At 52.3% G+C, this 18,901-nt stretch overlaps 1 protein-coding gene across 1 annotated transcript; it reads right to left on the bottom strand.

Moving 5' to 3' along the window:
• Positions 1-4,440: 4,440 nt before the first annotated feature.
• On the bottom strand, positions 4,441-15,800 carry ZNF683 (zinc finger protein 683). The gene is made up of 6 exons (XM_082468652.1): positions 13,934-15,800; positions 9,990-10,114; positions 9,146-9,350; positions 7,066-7,760; positions 5,868-5,996; positions 4,441-4,855 (listed from the first exon to the last, which is right to left on the bottom strand). Exons 1-6 carry the CDS (start codon positions 13,956-13,958, stop codon positions 4,532-4,534), a joined length of 1,503 nt encoding a protein of 500 aa, XP_082324778.1. The 5' UTR covers positions 13,959-15,800; the 3' UTR covers positions 4,441-4,531.
• Positions 15,801-18,901: the final 3,101 nt, after the last annotated feature.

The raw sequence follows: 18,901 nt of genomic DNA, 5'->3' as shown, positions 1-18,901 counted from the left end.
GAGTGCTGTGAAGATTGTATGAGATAATCCATGCAGAGTACCAGCAGTACTCAATTAAATGCTAGTAATTATTGATAGTATTCAGGATCACAGAGAGACACATGGCTGCTTGAGCCACCTCCAGAGGAAGCCGTCTGCTCCTCCAGGGGGTGGGGAGTGGGGGACCTTGTCTCTGTCCAATCCATGGCTCAGGTCCCCACTGATGATGGGGAAACTGCGGGCAGAAGGTTAAGCCACCGGCCCAGCGTCACCCCTGGGGGCCATGCCAGGAAGTGGGGAAAAGGAGTCAAAGATGGGGAAGGTCAAGCTAAAGGAGGGAGTGTGGAAAGGGGGTCCTGAGAACAGGTACTGCCCCTACATGCCTCCCCCAGGGGCCCCGACATTAGGAAGCTGTTTTCTGAGCATCTAGGCCCCGCACTGGAGGTTCTACATCTGTTACGTTATTTCTCACAACAGCCCTAAGAGGCATTACTGTCCCCATTTTGCAGATGGGGAAGCTGAGGTTCAGAAGTGGGAAGTGATCTGCTCAGGGTCACACAGTGAACCCGTGGCAGAGGAGGGATGAGAGAACTCCAGTTGCCTAACTTGTAAGTCAGGGTTCTCAGGGCCGGCCCAGCCCCTCCCAGAGCTTCTGCTCCCCTACACTCCCCCACCCCTTGTATTCTCTCCTACCTTGAGGCTGACTCTGCTGGTGCTGCCCTGGCCCTGGGCCAGGTCAGGGCAGCTCTGGCCACCCCAGGGCCTGGGAAGGAAGCACAGGGAAAGGAATGAAGTAGCCTCCTCCTCTCCCACGCCCAGACTGGACCTAGTGGCTCTCCCACCTCTTCTCTCAGGGCCCACACAGGCAGGATGAGCACCTGAAATCTCGGGGGGGCGGGCCTGCGGGGCAGGGGAGGTCTATGCAGCAGCTTCCTCTCTGCTCCCTCCCCCAGCTGTCCACTCCACCTCCAGAGACAGAGAGACAGGGATGGGATGGGCCTGGGCCTGTATCAGGGCCAGAATACAGAAAAAGGACAGTACCCTAATAATTCAAAAGCTTGCCATTTGCTGAGGCCCACCCTATGCCAGGTTTAGCACTAGGTACCAGGCCTACATAATCTCCTTTAAGCCTCACAAATAATCCTAAAAGGTAGATATTGTTGTCCTCATTTTTCAGGTAAGGAACTGAGGTCCAGAGTGGTAAAGTGACTTGCCTGGAGTCACACAGCTAGTGAGCCTTGGAGTTAAGACACTAGGATGGTATCACTCCAAAGGTTGGTTGGGCATCACCATGCTAATGGGGGCAAGATGAGGAAGTGCCTTGGCTGCCCCCTCCGTACACTCTGCCCCCCACTCCAGGCAATCAGCAGGGAGCAGAGGCCTGTGCCTCAGGGCCAGAGTCCCATTCCCACAGCCAGTGAGAACCAAGTCCAAGTGCACACATGGGATGTATCATCACGCTGGCCCAGGAGCATGCGAAGTCCCTACCCTGCCCTCCCTGTCCCTGACTCACCCGCAGCCCTGCCTCCTCTCAAGTGGGGAAAGAAAGGGAGGAGCAGTGCCATCTGGGCCTATAGGGCAGGTTCCTGCCAGACAGGGTAAAGGGAGGGGGTGTGACTTCCAGGGAGGGCACTGGCAGGGTGTGGGCACCCCCGGCCATCCAGGCTTCCAGGTATAGGGTGGCTAGGCCCTCCCCTCCTTTCTCTCTTTTGTGTGAGAGAGCAGCACAAACTCCTCCCCTCACTCTGGCCCCACCACGACTGCCTCCACTCCTCCCAGGGCAGGCTGGAGACAGCCGTGTCATGATAAGATCAGAACAAATTGCCCAGTCTCTGCACAGAGACACAAACACCCCGTGCCTGAGAGCACACGCCATGTTCTTTGCAGATACAGGGCCTGTGAGCTACTGGGGTCCTCTTCGCTATGCCCCTCCCAGCCATTCAGCCTGGCCACCCACAGAGCCTTTTCCCTTCCTCTCAGACATCAGGTAACAGTGAACCAGCTAGGAGAGATGTAGCAATTTGTTCAGGGTCACGTGGCCAGTGGCATCTAGGGTTAGGACAGAGCTCCGACCCCCTGGCTTGCAGTCCCGAAATTTCTCCAAGCAACAGAGCAGCCCAGTGCTTCAGGATGTGGGCCCTGGAGTCAGACTGCTTAAGCCTGTGTCCCAGCCCCACCACTTCCCAGCTGTGTGACTGGGGCGGTGACTTAACCTCTCTGGACCTCCATTTCCTTATCTGACTCACACAAAATACCCGCCTTGTCTGGCTGCTGTGAGGATTAAATGAGATAATCCAGGTACAGCACCAAGCAAGTGACAAATAAAAGTTTAATGTTCTTACAATCTGAGATGACAGGGGGAAAACTTCTTCACGGCATTTAAGGGCGAATGCAGTGCAGTCTAAGCCAACTCAGGAACCTGTCATACTCATGACAAAGGGACATGAAGACCAGAGCTAAACTGGCCTGTGATGAAAGAATCAAAGTCCACAGGGGCAGGAGGAGCCACCATATTTGCCTTTCAACTATCTCTGGAGAGAAAATCAGGAGTTCCCTGGCATGCCACCTGCCAGACTTAGGAAATTGCAAATTTGTTGTAAAGTTTTATAAAAGCACAGGAACTTTATAATATAAAGTCCACATAACCAAAATCGTGGTACACCGACAGGTATATTTTTATGCTCCCAGACACTCATACAGGATATTTGAACATCAGGTACACTCCAAGACGCACACCCACACCCTTGGGCCCAGGGGCGCCCCGAGCGGCCCTCCTCCAAACCCCTCACCTATCCCGGCATCTGGCCTCCTCCGGTATCGGCTTCCCCTTGCACTCCCTCCGGAGCCCTAGCCTAGCCAGGCGGCGAGCCAGGCGGGCCCCCAGGCCCCCGCGCCGCTCGGCCATGGCAAGGGCAAGGTCCCAGGCTCGGGGCGTCAGGACACCTGACCGGTCCCGGCCGCGGGGGCCACCCGGATCCCGCTCATTTACAGAGAAACGCCTCCTCCGGCCCGCCCCCCTGAGCAAACAGCGCCCGGCGCGCAGTGCGGGCGCGGGGTGAGGACCGATCCAGATGCTGCCCAAGCCCCAGGGCAGGGGTGCGCTCTGCAGGGGTCGTCCCCACCCGGGCCACCCCCCACCCTTGCTTCCCCCACCCCCACCCCCGCCCCGCTGCAGCTCTTGGCCCTGTCTGTGCTACTTCTTTAGGCCTCCGGAAGCGCCAGGGGCCCACCAGGTCCCGGTGCTGGAAGCCTTCAAGCTGGGCCTGCACAAAGTAGGCCGGAAAGGAAGGTCCTGGGGCTAGAAGGGGCCAGGAGCCTGGACTGAGCCAAGGGTCTTTCCCGCTCCCCCGGAGAAGGAGGAGCTAGAACGCATGGGCGGAGCCAGGGGCGGGAATGGGCGTGATTGGGGGGCTAGCCTGATTGGTTGGCATGTTGGGCGGGGCCAAAAGGGTGATAGGTGGGCTTGGAACCTAGACCTCGATACTGGTGGGGATCGACGTTGACCCTGCCCTTACCCTGCCATGGTGGACCCTTATGAGAGTTCTCTCTCTCGGTCCTGGAGACCCTATGACACAGCGGGAATCTCGCGTGTGGGGGAATCTTCCCCTGGTGGGGAAGCCTATCCGAAACCCACAGGGATGCGAACGGCGACCCCTGCTGGAAGTTGGCCAGCTATTATGATTTAATAATGGCTACTGTTGTGATTATAACCTGGGCCTCCTGTACCCCCAAAGGGCAGTACCCTTTCCCACCTGATGCTACCTCTCTTAACTCTCGGGGGGGGGCATACCTTGCACATTGGGGGATCCTCTGGGACTGCAGGAAGAAAGACCATCAGGAGGGTCCCAGTTCCCCAGGCTCTCTGCCAGTTCTTCCCTGCCGGCAGTCCTTGTAGGACCTCAACCCCTTCCCCGAGCTTGGTGCCTCCTTAGCCATTTGTTCTCTGTGATGACTGCTCCTGACACACAGGGGGACATCTTGCTTGTGGGTCATAAGTGGACACTGATATCCTTGTGTTCCTGCCTCTCCCACAGGGAGCTCAGATCCTGGCATGTACAGAGGGAGGAGTATGCCGCACCTGACCACGGCAGGGAGTACCAGCTGAGGGGGCACGTAGCAACTGTGAGACAAGAACGTTGCGGGAAGCAGCAGACAGGCATCTGGGCAGGTGCTGGAACATCTGTTCAGAAAAGAGGGCAGTGTGTCCTGTGCTTGGCAGCACGGTCTGCACCTTGCAGCGACCTGGAAGGCTGGACTGTCCATCAGCGAGCTGAGATGGTGGGGCTGGTCCCAGATAGGTCCCAAACAGAGAGTGGAACTCAAACCCAGCCAGAGTAGATGGCTGCAGGCACCCACCCCACGCGGTGGGTAGCATAGTCTCTTCCTGGCTGTGTTCCCTGAATTGCCAGGTGGAGTGGGGTGTGAAGTCTGGCAAATACATGGTGACCTCCCCCTCCACTATTGAAGCTCTGGAGGCCTCAACTCATCATAGAGAAAATCCTTTAATTGCTCTGCCCCTGCCCCCTCCCCAGGGCAGTCCTGGCACCACTGCTCAGGCTGGCTGCCCTTGCTTTCCCCGGGATGCTGAGGACACCTTGACCTTGTCCACATCCCAGTCTATCTGCCTCTCTGATGGGGCCACCACAAGATCTAGTGCCCCCTGGTGCCATCGGGCAAGGCAGGCAAGAGACGCCAGGGGCAGGTGGGTGTGAGCAAGGCTGCAGGGCCGTGGTGCATGCAGCCGATGGTTCAGCTTCAGGTGAACGTGCTGGGTGAAGCGACTTGGGCAGACACTGCACTGGAAGGGCTGGGCCCCTGAGTGCAGGCGCAGGTGGGTCTTGAGGTTGCTGGAGCTGCTGAAGCGTTTGTGGCACATCTGATGGGAATGGGCACTGGCGTCAGCTCTGCCCACCTGGTTGACCCAGGATCTCTGCTCCCCCTCCCCATCTTGAAAATACCCCCCTACCACCTCCCTGTAATGCAGGCCTGGAAGCTTTCCCCCCATGATTCCTCCCTGGGACCCACAGTGTCTGGCAGATTGTAGCCAGTCAGAGTGGGTTAGTATCTTGGTTCTTTTACTCCCTGCATGACCTTGTATAGGTGACTTCCCCTCTCTGATCCTTGCTCTCCTTATTGGTAACATGAGAGTATTAATACCTAACCTCATAGGTATGGTGGACTGAATGAGATAATCACATAGAACACTTATGCGTGGGGCTGCAGCTTCAGTGGGCATAATTAACATTTACTGGGAGCTGCTACATGCCAGGAACTGTTCTCGTGTACTAGTCTTCTCCAGGACTCTGGAGAAGCAGGACTAAGTACTACTCCTATATTACAATGAAAACGCAGAGGCTCAGAGAAGTGAAGCCACTAGCCAAAGCTCACACAGCAAGTTGGAGGCAGAGATTTTGAACCCAGGTAGCCCGGACTATAACCACTAGGCTGCTTTCATTTCTGCCTCTTTAAAACAGGGAAAGAGTCTGGGCCCTTCTGACCTCCCAAGGGACATGGTGAGGCTCAAAGAGGGAGGGAGCTAACATGAGCTGATGTTATAAGTCGTGTTTATATACTTTACACACACTATAGCATTAACTCCTCCAACTATGCTGGGAAGTAGGCAATGGGTATCCCCAGGACCCCTAACTTCATTCTTCTCCCTGCACAAACATACATCTCTTTTCTCCCCTCCAGGCCCAGGGGGTGACCTCCAATATCACGTCCTGGCCCTTCCTTTCCACCTCCCTCTTCCCCCCAACCTTTGCCTCCTGTCCTGTCTCCACTTGCTCAGGATGGTTGGGGAATGGAGGCCACGGGTGTCATCCCCCGGGGGCCTAGAATTCTTCTGCAGCCTGCAGGAGTACAGGGGAGGGGGAGGATGGTCTCACCGGGCACTTGTGGGGCCGCTCCCCAGTATGCACCAGGTGGTGCTTCTGCAGGTGGGCGAGCTGGGTGAAGCTCTTCTGGCACAGGGCACACTGGAACGGGCGCTCCCCGCTGTGCACACGCAGATGGACCTGAGCCAGGTGTGGGAGAAATGCTGCCAACTGCCCAGAGCCCTCCAGCAGGGCCGGGATCCTCTTCAAATCTCTACCCACATCCCCATAGGCATCAAGGCCTCTCAATCCCCCTGCATCTGTATCACCTCCCTGAAGGCCAATCTACCATTCCCCAGGATCCCCTCACTCTCTCTGCTGCCCTGCAAGAGGGGAGATGGCTGTGGTCAGCAGGCCAGGTGAGGGGTACCCTGTGTGTGTGTGTGTGTGTGTGTGTGTGTGTGTGTGTGTGTGTGTGTGTATCTTGTGCAGTGCTTCTCGAAGTATGGTCCACAGACCCGCAGCATCACCTGGGAGAGTGTTAGAAATGCAGATTCTCAGGTCCCACCCCAGACCAGCTGAATTAAAATCTCTGGGGCTGAGCCTAGGACTCTGCATGTTTACTAGCTCTCCAGGTGGTTTGAAACTCGTTAAAGTTTAAGAATTCATGCCCTAGAGGATGCAGAAGGGCTCTTCTCCAATAACCGTAACTTTTCCTCAACTTCAGCAGGTGCCAACTCGCGCCTAGCTTCCGGTGTTTGCTGATACACAGAGATGTGCCCATGGTTGCCCCCTGCTGGACGATGCCTATAATGATGTTTACAGCACAGCGCTGATGTGCAGGATTCCACATGAAAAAGGCTGGTTGTCAGGTCTAAAATCTACCTGTTCCCCCACCTGAACTTCAAATAAGTAAACAAGAGGAGGCTTAACTGGGAATCAGAGAGGATAGTTGTTCAAGAAAGGGCTTTGCCCTAGATTTTGAGAGACTGAGATCAAGACCTGACTGCACCATTAAATCAAGGTAACCTTGGGCAAATCTTTTCTCAGTTTCCCTATTTTTAACTTAGAGGATCTCATAGACAGTCTTTTAGTGTGGAGAGGACTGCTCTCTACGGATGTGAAACTGAGGGGCCAAATGAACCAGCCAAGGTCATAGGCCCTAGAGGTTGCCCAGCCGTTCCTTCTGGCTGTAAGGTTCTTGATTCTAGATGGGAGGGAGGGTCATTGAAGGATGCTGAGGGGAGCCACGGAGCCCAGAGGCAGATACCTTGAGGTTGGAGATCTGCCTAAAGCTCTTGCTGCACACGTTGCACTCGTACAGGATTTTGCCATTCTCTTTCTTCAGCGGATAAGGCAGCGCCAAAGAGCCAGCCTGGGAGCCCGGCGGGGCCGACTTTGCTGGAACCGCCCAGCCAGCACGCTCCAGCCCTGTGGAGTAGGTCCTGGCAGCTGCAGAGCCTGGATTCTGGGCTTGGGAGGGTTGGGTTTGGCCAGAGGCTTGAGAGGCCCCTGGGTAGGGGTGCAGGGTCTCCCCCTGGGTGCTGGAGTGCCCAGCCTCATAGACATTCATCAGCAAGCTGGGCACAGCCATGGTGGTGTAGGAGGTGTTCTGGGGCAGCATGAAGAGGGGGGGACACTGCACAGAAGGTAGGCCCCCACAGGTGACCAGGTAAGGTGAGGGCAGGAGAAGTGGGTACGCAGGATAGAACGGGCGGAGGTGGGATGGGAATTCTTTGGAGATGGGGGTGGGCAGGGGCCAGGAGCAGAAAGGCAAGGGGCTGGGGCTCTTTTTATCTTGCCAAGGGTTTGGGGAAGAGCTGTTGTGAGGAGAGAAGGATGGGCGGGGGGACCCCTCGCCAGCTCTTTCCAGCTGGCTTCCCATCTTGTCCCTGCTCAGAGGGTACTTGGCTGTGAGTTTCTCGCCATTGGAGGAGCCGGCAGGCCGCCTTGGTGGCTGGTGCCCTGAGCAGGAAAGGGAAGACGGTCAGGGCCGCACAGACTTGGGTAAAGTTCTGCTCTGCATCAACCTGCCTGGCTCGGAGCTGAGAGAGGGCTCTAGCCTGCACGGCATCCACCCTCTCTGGGCTTTTCTGGTCTGCAATTGCCCTTGCCAATAAAAGAGGCTAGAATTTGTGCAGCGCATAATGATTTCAGAGAGAGAAAATGATTCAAGAAACCTATTAGACGTACAGGTGGAGAAGTCAAGTGGGTAGTTGGGTGAATTGGTTTGGAGATTAATGGAGCAGCCTGAGCTGGAGACATAAATCTGGGTGCCATGGGCCCAAATGAGATCCCATAAAATGTGGTCCTAGATCTGCTGTGTCCAAAATGGTAGCCACCAGACACATTTAAATTGATTAAAATAAGTACAGTAAAAACTTCAGTTCCTCACTTGCACTAGCCACACTTAAAAGGCTCAGTAGGCATGGTATCAGACAGCACAAGTACAGAGCATTTCCATTATTGCAGGAAGTTCTATCAAACTGCTACTCTAGATAAAGAGAACAGGAGAGGAGGGGGGAAAGAAGAGAGAGGAGAGGAGAAGAGAGGAGATGGGAACAGGGGAGGAGAGGGGAGGGGAGGGATGAGGAGGCGGCTCTGGACTGAGTTCCTGAGCAGGGGAAGACTTAGGAGGTAAGTAATGGAGAGTAAGCAAGGGAGACTGAGGTGCAACAGCCAGTGAGGTAGGAGTTAAACTGGGAGTGATATAAAGTAAAATACTAAATATGTATAAAGATTAAAAAGTAGATTGTCTGCTTGGATCCTCATTTATTCACTCAACCAGCTTTACTGAGCTGCTTTACTCTGTGCTGGGGAAATAAAGGACACAGCAGCATGGTCCCTGCCCTCCAGGTCGAGTTGCATAAGGAAATGGTGTATTGTAAGCAATAAATGTAGAACATAGGTTAGTGAGATTGTACTTTTGTGGAAGAAGAAACTGGCCTCCATGATGTCATAGAGCCAGAAAGGGCAGAACCAGGACTCCACCCCCGACTCCCTGACTCCCAGGGCTCCTGTCTTATAAAATAGGCCCCTCTAGCTCAAACGTTCTAGGCAGACAAAGCGCCACTCTCAATCCCCGGGAATAGCTACGCCTACACCAGATCCCATACCCATGCCTGAGAAAACCACTGCCCACCTCCTCTGCTCACCTCTGCTCACGTGTCACCACCTGAGAGCCCCTCGCACCCCCAGGCAGAGCTCCAGTTCAAAATGTGGCAGTAACACGTGCTTGAGGCTCTGTCCTCACGAGTGACACTGGGTCCGCAATGTCTCTCATCCCCAAACCTAACAGTGCTTCCCACCTCCAGCCTCCACCAAGGTGCAGCCCCGTGCCCTGGGCTTACTTGTGCTCAAGGCATCCTCTCTGAGACCCTGCGGGGCTGTGCCCGGGGGTGCCGACTGCAGGGTGCACAGGTATACGTCCAGGCCCTGAGGGCAGGCCAGTAGGGAAGACCTGGCCAGTGCCAGTGGCAAGGGGCACAGCCAGCTGGCACAGGACGGGCCATGGGCATCCACTGTGTCTGGAAGTGGCCTGAAGGCTGGGAAGACCTGGAGGGCAGGGGGAAGGGGCTTGGGGGCTAGGGACTGCGAGTCCCCTGGGATAGTCCCTTGGGATGGTTCCACCCCTAGTTTGGTTTACAAATGGGGAGGAGAAGCTAAGACCACCCCCCAACATACACCCGCCTCCACCATGTCTGTCACTCAAATGGTTTCCCCTTCCCTCCTCCGCGTTCCCAAGGGACTTACACGTCCACCCCCAGGATTACCCTCCCCCTGCCCCAGAACCCCTCACTCAGCCCTGTTCTTCCTCCTACCCTTCCTTCCTGACCACCCCCAGACTATCTACTTGAATGGAGCCAAGGTGAACTGAGAGAAAATCCTCATCAAAGACTGTGTACCCCACAGGAGGGCCCTGAGCCTCCTCCCTCTAAGGCCCAGGTCACGGTCACACAGCCAAGCTTCCTGCATGGCCCTGTCCCTTCTCATGCCTCGCAGGAGAGTCGGGCCCCTGGGGCACGGGAGCGGGTCTCTGGCACTTCCAAGGGCACATTCTCATGATGTGCCGGGGTAGGGGTGCTCAGGACCAGGGGAATCGAGGCCCCTTCAGATTTCCCCCTACTTCTTCCTAACATCCCCACCTTCCAGAAGCAGCCTGGCCTCAAAACTGGGGATGGGACCGCACCTTACCTGATCGCCTTGGCAGAGCTGGAAGTCCGAGTGGGGGGACAGGGAGCCTCCTGTGCTCCCCAGGGGCTTAGTCTTGTGGCAACAACTGAAATCTGGAGCGGGTTCCCCCTTCATGCCCCCACTACCTGCTGGGAAGATAGGTCAGTCACAGGTGAGCAGTGAAGGTCCTCCAAATAAGAGCCTGTCTTCAAGGGCTGGCTCTCCCAGGAAACCACTGTGTGACCTTGAGTCAGTCACTGCCCCTCCTGGCCTCAGTTTCCTTATCTGCAAACTGGGAGAGTTGGACTGGCTGATGTGATAGGACTCTCTCAGCAATGACATCAAAGCCAATGATGCTTTCCTGGTAGGCGCAAGAAGAGGATTGAATGGAGACTGGCCAATCAGAGGCAAAGAGCAGAGCTGGCCTGATCCCCATCCCTGGGGAAGAGAGGAGAGAGGGAGGTCCTCATGGAGGTACTTCCAGGTGAGCTCAGAGATCTGAGGAAACATTCCAGACCTCCTCAGGGCCACAGGGAATTGAGAAGCTATTCCAAGACTCTACCAACCACAGGCTCCGCACTGAGGGGCGCCCCTGCCCCCCAGCTCATCCACACAGCTTTTCTGGGCAGCTGAGGAAGCCCCAGTGTCCCGCCACCCAGACTTCCCGGGCTCAGCTTCCTCAGCAGGGGCGGTCTGAGCGAGCGGACCCAGAGTCCCCGGTGCTGACTGGGCTGACAGGAGGCTGCCCTGCGCCAGCTGTCTGATCGGCTAGCGCCTCACTTGTCTGCTGCTTTCACTGAGGGCCGCGCAGCCCAGGGACCACGCAGCTCGGCAAGTGTCCCGAGGCCCTTCCCCTTCCCCTCCGTAACCCTCCTTAACCCCCGGTGCCCCTCAGAGCCTGGCAGCCTCACGCGGGTGTCTCATTCCTCCAAAACCCGGTCTCCTCTCCCTCTTCCCTGACTCCTCCCAACCTGCCCCAGGTCTCAGAACACCCCAGAAGGAGAGGTGGCCTGGGTGAGGCTCTTCACCTGGTTCGGCAGAAGTCCCCTCTGGCTGGGGAAGGAAGCAGGTGGGCAGGTGAGCAGCCAGCCTCTGTCTGTGTTTGAGGCCCCCGTGGGTGTGAGAGATGACAGGAAGGTGCTACATTTGAAGTTGCCACAAATAGGAAGGGGGGGCAGGCAGGCGGGCGGGGGCCCTCCGGGACCTGACAAGGGCGAGCCGCCCACCTGCCTTTACTTACCTGAGACAACACTGCCAGAGCTTGGGGCCACAGTAAACTGGAGCTACTGGAATTTCAGTGTGTGGGCTGGGATGGAGTGGGGGTGGTTAACTCTGGCTCTCAGAGAACTCAGATGGCTGAGCAGGAGGGGGACAGCGCAGGGCTCAGAGGCTGGAGCTGGGGTCCTTCCGGGGAAGGGGGCCCAACGGAGACAGAGACGGGCAGTGATGTTGACAGGGAAGACAGTGATGGGGGTGGCAGGGACAGGAACAGGCAGAGACAAGAGCAGGCAACATAGGGTGAGGCAGGGGAGAAAGCAGGAATCCGATCTCACACAGCACGGGCCCAGGAGGCAGCGAGTACGTCTTCCTCCTCTTCGTCCCATCTCTGATTTCTCGGTTCTGGGGAATCCTTTCTCTAATTTAGATAGAATGCTGAGGCCCCCCGCTCTGGGCAAGAGATAATTCAAAGACACAGCAGAATGCTTGTAAGGCATGACTCGATATCAAAAGGGAGACCCTTTAGGCCAGAAACAGCTTCAGGCTGAGCAATTTCATCATTCCTGTGAGCAAGAGAAGGTGCATCGCCCCCCTGCCTCACACAGATTCTGCCCGGTTGGTGTGTCCGCAGTGTCTGGCCCAGTGTGGCAGCCCCATCCAGGCCTCAAACTCCACCTGGCCATGCCCCCCAGGTGGCATGGAATGCACAGGGACATCTCGAACTCTCCATTGTAGGCAAGGGGCATATTACTCTGCCAGCTCAGCCCCTGGTCAGTACTCACTTCCACTATGGCCCCCGTCACTTCCTGTCATAATCATTTTTCCATATAACTGACCCCTACGTGTCTGTGTGTATCTCAAGGTCAGGGACCACTCTTTACTTATTCTTGTTTCCCATGTAGGTATTTGCCAGGTTTTTTGGATGCCCAGCATCTGGTACTTTCTCCCACATGAGTCTGGAGGGAGGCAGAAGGCACATTCCACTATAAAAGCCAAAATGGCCACATGCTGCATTCCTACCTCCTTGCTCCAACACGTGATGCAGGCACATGACATGGACCAGACTGACCAGATGTGCCCATCCAGACTGTGATCAGAAGCCAGTGGCCCTGGGGCTTCCCTGGTGGCGCACTGGTTAAGAATCCGCCTGCCAATGCAGGGAACATGAGTTCGAGCCCTGATCCGGGAAGATCCCACATGCCGCGGAGCAACTAAGCCCGAGTGCCACAACTACTGAGCCTACGCTCTAGAGCCCGCGAGCCACGACTACTGAGCCTGTGCGCCACAACTACTGAAGCCCGCCTGCCTAGAGCACATGCTCCGCAACAAGAGAAGCCACCGCCATGAGAAGCCTGCGCACTGCAATGAAGAGTAGCCCCCGCTCACTGCAACTAGAGAAAGCCCGCGCACAGCAACAAAGACCCAACGCAGCCAAAATAAATAAATAAAATAAATAAAAATTTTTTTTAAATTAAAAAAAAAAAAAAAGAAACCAGCGGCCTTGAGGTGGCAGGTCGGTGGAGCCCACTCTGTACGTAGACGGTGCTGCACCAGCCTCCAGGACAGCAGAGGAAAGAAGGGGGTTCAGAGGGTGTCACCAGTCCTCTCGGGCCTGGTGCTGGGGGTGTGGTCCTGGCCCTGTTTTCCAAGCCTGGCTCTGCAGCCTTCCCAAACCTTCTCTGAGCTTCCCCAGCATCTTTTAAGTGAATTCCTCCTTTCGCTCTCTCTTCTTTTTTTTTTCCCTTCGGCCACACTGCGTGGTTTGTGTTCCCTGACCAGGGATTGAACCTGGGCCCCAGCAGTGAGAGCCCAGAATCCTAACCACTGGACCACCAGGGAATTCCCTCCTTCTCTCCTTAAATCCTCCTGAAATGGTTTCTGTAGCTTACAACCAAGAATCCTGCACTATACACGTCCAGAATAGATGAAGCGCCAGGCTCAGGTTGGAATACTCTGAGGATTAGAGTAGATAGCTACATTTACAGTTACTATGTGCCTGGCACTGTGCTAGGGGCTTCATAAACATTATCTTATTTAATCTTCACAATAAGCCTGTGTGGTTGGTTTTATTATCCCCATGATGACGGAACAGAAGCTCAGAGAGAGTAAGCAACTCACTCAGAGTCACACAGCAAATAGCCAAGAGCTCTCTGGTGCCAACCCTCAGATTCCACTGTCTCTTGGCAATGTCAGCCCACCCCCAATGCCACTCCCACTGCTTCATTTCTGTTCCCCATGCTCTCTTCCAAAGTGCCATTCCCAAGGCCCAGACCACCCTCCCCATCCTCTCCCCCCACCAACCCTGCACATCCCAGTTGCCCTCTCAGCATCCTTCAGATTATTGAGGAGCCCTTCCCATGGCACTCCTCACCATCTTGGTCGACCAGAACTCCACTCCCCAAAGCTGGAGCCCTCCCAGCCTCCCAGGACACAGCCTGCCTTCCCTCCAGCCTTGCCTGGAATCTAGGGGTGCAAGAGCCTCACTGGGTACCCACAGAAGGCCCCACCCACATCTCGAAGGAGGATTCACACACACCTTTGGCTTCCATCTGCCAAGTCCGCCCCCTCCTGGCATCACACTCTGCTCCCAGCTCACAGAAAAGTGTACAACCTCTTGGTTAGGAACAAAAAGGAAAATGGCCTTGGAGATTTCCAGATCCCCAATCCCTGAAAGGCCTGGCTAGGAGTGTCCCAGAAGGAGGGCTGGGGACACAATCCCTCAAGTTCTCACTGGAAACAGCCTCTACCTGCCAATCCCTTCCTTGCTCCCATCTCTTGGGCCTTGCCAGGTCCTCTGTCTTGTCAGCCTCCAGGTCCACTGTGATGTCACCAGCTTAACTGTGATGTCACCATGTCCCACATCCCCCTGAGGGGTAGCACAAGGGGTAGGACCATGGCCTCCTGGGAAACCTGGACCAATGCCTGGACCCAGATGAGAGACCCAGACCAAGGCAAGTCCTTGGAGACCAGAGGGGGCTTGAGAAATGAGCGTGGAGGGGAAGCAGGGTTGAGGAGCCTTCAGTGCTGAGCGGAAAACACCAGGGAGGCCTCAGAAAGGAATCAGCATCTGGAGCAGAAGAGCTGGAGGGGTGCACAGGGGTCTTCAGGCTCCTGGCTCACTGTGCACTTGCTTTCTTCATCTTTCTGTTAATTACAAAATAATACAGATGAGTGGTCAACGATTCAAGCAACATAGAATATACAGACAAAAAATGGAAGCTTCCCTCCTTCACAGTTTCCCAGTGGTGAGTGTGAATTGTTTGGTGTTTATCCTTCCAGACATTTATCCATGAACCTACGAATAAGTAAATGGACTTTAAAATTTTGTTTTTATACACAAATGGATTATATGACAGTACTGTTCTGCAGCTCTTTCTACCAACAATCTACTGTGGCCATCATTTCATGCCAGAATGTACACATCATCTGCCTCTTGTTTTTTTCCTGACTATATAATGTTCCATTGCAGAGAACCACCTATATGTCCTCTGATGGACATAATATGTAGCATTTCTCTGTTGGTGGACTCCAATTTTTCCCTGTTCCACACAAGGCTGGAAAGGATCTCCATGCAGAGGTAATATGCAGAGTGTTTCAGAATATTAGCTCTCAGACACAGATAGACAGATATTATATGATATCACTTATATGTGGAATCTAAAAATAATACAAACGAACTTATTTACAAAACAGAAACAGACTCACAGACATAGAAAACAAACTTATGGTTAGGAAACGTGAAAGAGGAGGGGGAGGGATAAATTAGGAGTATAGGATTAAAAGATACACACCACTATATATCAAATAGATAAACAAGGATTTACCATGTAGCACAGGGGACTGTATTCAATATCTTGTAATAACCTATAATGGAAAAGAATTGGAATATATATATTTTTTTCTTTTTTTAAAGAATGTTAACTCTGCTGGATTTAATCTCAGCTCTGTGATGTTAGGGCAAGTCACTTAACCTCTGTCCCTCTTTCTTCATCTGTCAAATGAGGATAATAATAGCACTTGCCTCACAGTGCTCTTTCAATGATTCCTCAAGATAATTTATGTAAAGCCCTGAGGACAGTGCCGGGCCCAATGCAAGCACTTGACAAATGTGGGTTACTGTTAATACTGTATATCAATCTTTGCCTAGTTAGGCAAGTATCTGCAAGTCAGCTTCCTAAAAGCTGATGATGAATGTTCCTGGCTCACTTTGGAAGACCAGAATTTGGGCAGCACACTTGGAGAGATGAACTACATTCAGTTTTATTGCTTTATTCATTAAGCCCTGGTTGGAGACCATTGCTCTCCTCCAATGCAGTCTTGCCCTCACACCAGTCCACATACCACAGCAATAGTAGCTCCTGGCATTCGAGCCCTCCCCATGTGCCAGGAACCCTGCAAAGCACTTTGACCAGCTTTGTCTAACTCTATCAACACAATGGCAAGATGGATGCTATTATTTCTGTTTTACAGACAAGAAAACTGAAACTCAGAGAAGGAAAGTGACTGGCCCAAGATCACGTGACCCAGGTTGGGGCTGCGATGTCCCAGAAGAGAAGGAGACCTCAGGGAAGAATTCCTGGGGCAATTCAGGGGTACCTATGAACAGACAAAAAGGGCCACAAATGTGGTACAGTAGAGCCTGGATTCCCTTCAGAGGCCAAAGGACCCTCGGAAAAGTAAAGATGGATAGAGACCCAAGTAAAGGACTGGGGAAATGTGCTGCAGAATTAGCATCTGGCACCGTGCAAGCTCCCCAAGAACCTGTCATTCATTCATTCACTCACATATTTATTGATTGCCAAGTATGTATCAGGCATTGGACTAGTTGCTGGGAATAAAGCCCATAGGAACATGACACAGACCTTGCAATTTACAGCCCACTTATCAGAAGGCTTGCGGGATGTTGCTGAAATAAAAAGTTGTGTGCAACTATCAAAGCTTATTATCATTAAACGGTTTGGGAAGCAAAGTAGAGCCAGGAGTGTTGGGCTAGCATTGTGCAGTACAAAGAGAAACACAGTGGAACCACAAGCAAAAGCCCCACTTCCTCTTCAAAAACCTCAAAAACTTCTCCAATCCATAACCACTGCCACCTCCAACCTTGAGGACAATCAGCTGAGCTCCTGGCTGGCTCAGTGCCGGGGTCCTGGAACTCTGTTGCATGCATAATTTTTAGGAGGCACCAGATCAGCCAGGTCAGGAGGGGGGTCTGGGACCATCATTTCTTCAGAGGGTTAAGCAGCTCTGTGACTCTGACAGGGTTGAGGGTGGAGAGCTCAGCCCAGTCCACAGTGCGCTCACCTGCCCCCACTCTGTGGTTGACACCTCCCTCCCTCTGCCTGACACCCACTTATCTCATCTCCCCGGACAGCCCAGCTGTCAGTCAGATGCAACGAGTTGCCCTTTGGCTTCACACCCCAGGGCGGGGAGATCCTGAGATAGGGCTTGCCAGCTCTCACATTTGCAGAAAGGGCCTCGAGACTCTTGCATCTTCCCCTGCACCCACCCATAAACTTCCAGTCCTTCTGTGGACAAAACTGTAGATATATCTTCAAATGACATCTGAGGTCATCCCACCCATTCCCTTATCTCAACCATTCCAAGAGGATAGGAGACAAAAAGAGGTCACACAGCTGGGATTCAAATCCTGTAGCACTAATATACTCTTAACCACCATATAGCACTGCCTACCATATACATGGATGTCCTATCCAGCCTTGTGTGAAACAGAGAAAAATTGAAGTCCGTCTATATGCCCACCATTAGAAGAATTGTACCTATTATGTACATACATGCAACAGAATACTACGCAGCCAGCAAAATGCAAAGGATAAATCAACTGAGTGCCTCCTGTGTGCTAAACCTCTTTATAGTCGTCTCATTTAATCTTCCTTGAAATCTTCCAAGGTAAGAACTATTAATGTCTCCATTTTATAGATAAGCAAACAAAGATTCAACAAGGGTAAACCAGGTAGCATCCACTCAAATACCTACAGTGGCCATGCAGTTAACAAAGAGTGGTCCAGGAATAAGTATGCTGCAAATGGTACCTGACACTCAGCCTTGGTGTCAGGATTAACAAGGAAAGGTGGGGACTGAGGTAAACCAGAGAGCTTAGGCCATTCATCATGACTCAGCATATTAGAGGCCAGTGTTGCCAAAGGCTCTGACTTTTCTAGAGAATCTGAAAATCAGGATTCTTATGTGAAATCTCTAGATTTTTTTTTTTAAAGTTGGTTCAAATGTTTTAAAATAATGTGCCCACCAATCAGAACAGATGTGTGTGTCAGATTCAGCTGCCTCTGTCCAAGGTCCCAGAGCCCTAGCTCTTTCCTGTCTCCAAAGGATATGACCCACATTCCATCAAACATTCAAAGAATATCAATTCTTGACAAAATCTCCTAAAAAATAGAAAAGGAGAGAACACTTCCCAACTCATTGTATGAGGCTAGTATTACCCTGATACCAAAACCAAAGACATCACAAGACAACTACAGAGAAATATCTCTTATGGATATATATGCAAAAATCCACAACAAAATATGAGCAAACAGAATCTAGCACCACAAGAGAAGGATTATACACCATGACCAAGTAAGATTTATACCAGAAGTGGTTTGACATCCAAAACTTGATTAATGTAACACACTATATCGATAGAATAAAGGACAAAAACCACACAATCATCTCAGTAGATGCAAAGAAAGCACTTGACAAAATCCAACACTCTTTCATGATAAGAACACTCACTCAATTAGGAATAGGGAACGTCCCCATCCCAACAAAGAAAGTCTACAAAAAGCAAGTGGCCGACATTGCACTTAATGGTGAAAGCCTTGTTGCTTTCCCTCTCAGATCAGGAACAAGACAAGGATGTCTACTCTCACAACTTCTATTCAACATTGTCCTGGAGGCCCTAGCCAGGGCAATTTTAGGCAAGAAAAAGAAGTAAAAGTCATCCAGATTAGAAAGAAAAAGTAAAACTATTTCTATACACACATGACATGATCTTATATATAGAAAATCCTAAGGAATCCGTAAAAACGTATTGGAATTAGTAAACGAGTTCAGCAAGGTTGCAGGACACAAGATCAACCAATGGTGATGAGAAAATTGGATATCTGTGTGCACACAAAATTCTCACACCGTGTACAAAACTGACTCAGAATGAGTCATAGACCTAAAGATAAGAGCTAAAACCATAAAATTCTTAGAAGAAAATATAGGAACAAATCTTCGTGACCTTGGTTAGTCAAAGCCTTCTTAGATACAACATCAAAAACGTAGGCAACAAAAGGGGAAAGAAAGGTAAATTAGACTTTAAAACTTGTGTGCTTCAAAGGATTCCATCAAGAAATGAAAAGGCTAGGATGGCTGTAATTAAAAAAAAAAAAAGTGTTGGCAAAGATGTAGAGAAATTGGAACACTCATCCATTGTTGATAGGGATACAAAATGGTTCAGCTGCTGTGGAAAACAGTTTGGTGATTCCTCAAAAAGTTAAAGAATTACCATATGACCCGGGAATCCCACTCCTAGACATATACCAAAAGAACTGAAAACAGATATTCAAGCAAGTACATGTACACGCATGTTCATAGTAGCACTGTTCACGATAGCCAAAAGGTAGAAATAGTCCAAATGTCCATCAACAGATGAATGGATAAATAAATTATAGTATATATATGCAATGGAATATTAGACAATGTGGATGAAC

The sequence above is a fragment of the Balaenoptera physalus genome, assembly GCF_965194825.1.
Source record: "Balaenoptera physalus genome assembly, chromosome: 1".
NCBI classification, from domain to species: domain Eukaryota; kingdom Metazoa; phylum Chordata; class Mammalia; order Artiodactyla; family Balaenopteridae; genus Balaenoptera; species Balaenoptera physalus.
The sequence above is the reverse complement of the archived record's forward strand: the minus strand, read 5'-3'. Positions and strand labels throughout refer to the sequence as shown.

Coding starts and splice junctions, on each gene's coding strand:
- ZNF683 (XM_082468652.1), bottom strand. CDS start 13,958: ATGGGAGCAAGGAAGGGATTGGCAG. Junction 10,115..13,933: donor AGCAAGGAAGGGATTGGCAG/GTAGAGGCTGTT, acceptor TCTTCCCAGCAG/GTAGTGGGGGCATGAAGGGG. Junction 5,997..7,065: donor GGCAGATCTCCAACCTCAAG/GTATCTGCCTCT, acceptor CACCTGGCTCAG/GTCCATCTGCGTGTGCACAG.